Source organism: Trypanosoma theileri (genome assembly GCF_002087225.1).
Source record: "Trypanosoma theileri isolate Edinburgh chromosome Unknown TM35_Tth_61_V1, whole genome shotgun sequence".
NCBI lineage: Eukaryota > Euglenozoa > Kinetoplastea > Trypanosomatida > Trypanosomatidae > Trypanosoma > Trypanosoma theileri.
This window is the reverse complement of record NW_021639903.1, coordinates 59,016-59,505: the sequence shown is the minus strand read 5'-3', so window position 1 is coordinate 59,505 and position 490 is coordinate 59,016. Positions and strand designations below refer to the sequence as shown.

Sequence of the window (490 nt, the reverse complement as noted above, 5' to 3'; positions counted from 1 at the left end):
CAACACAAACAACACAAAGTCCGCCTCAACCACACCCACACTCTCATACGCTGCGGGAAGCTCAACGTATGTGTAGCACATCTCTGATATAAATTGCATAATAACCAAATTAAATCGTGATCGCACCACAAGAAGACGTTCACTGTGCAGTGCAATAGCTGCAGGAAGGAGTTCATTCAACAAAATGTCTCGTTTCCGTGGTGTGAGTACGTTTTCATCACGGCATGATGGAGAGTGTCTATGTGAAGAATCAGTTATTCCACTACTGCAGCGCCTCATCGCTCTATCTAACTCCTCAGAAGAGACATGAATGCGAATAGGCATCCAACCCTCCTCTTCGCTTTTTACTGCTGTATTAGTAGTAGTAGTTGTTGTTGTTGTGTAGAGGGAAACAGTACTCTTACCACTTTGAGGTAATTCCCGTACAATAGAAACAGACGAAGGTGTATAAATAGTTTTATTCCTCATATTCTTCCACACAGTAGTATCG

The 490-nt window shown here is 42.7% G+C and overlaps 1 protein-coding gene across 1 annotated transcript; it reads right to left on the bottom strand.

The window, feature by feature from the left end:
- On the bottom strand, nt 1–480 carry TM35_000611080 (surface protease GP63; the record flags this gene model as incomplete). The annotated part of the gene is made up of 1 exon (XM_029030980.1): nt 1–480. A coding segment is annotated over one exon (480 nt), but the record flags the coding sequence as incomplete, so codon positions are not given.
- Between the last annotated feature and the right edge of the window lie 10 nt (nt 481–490).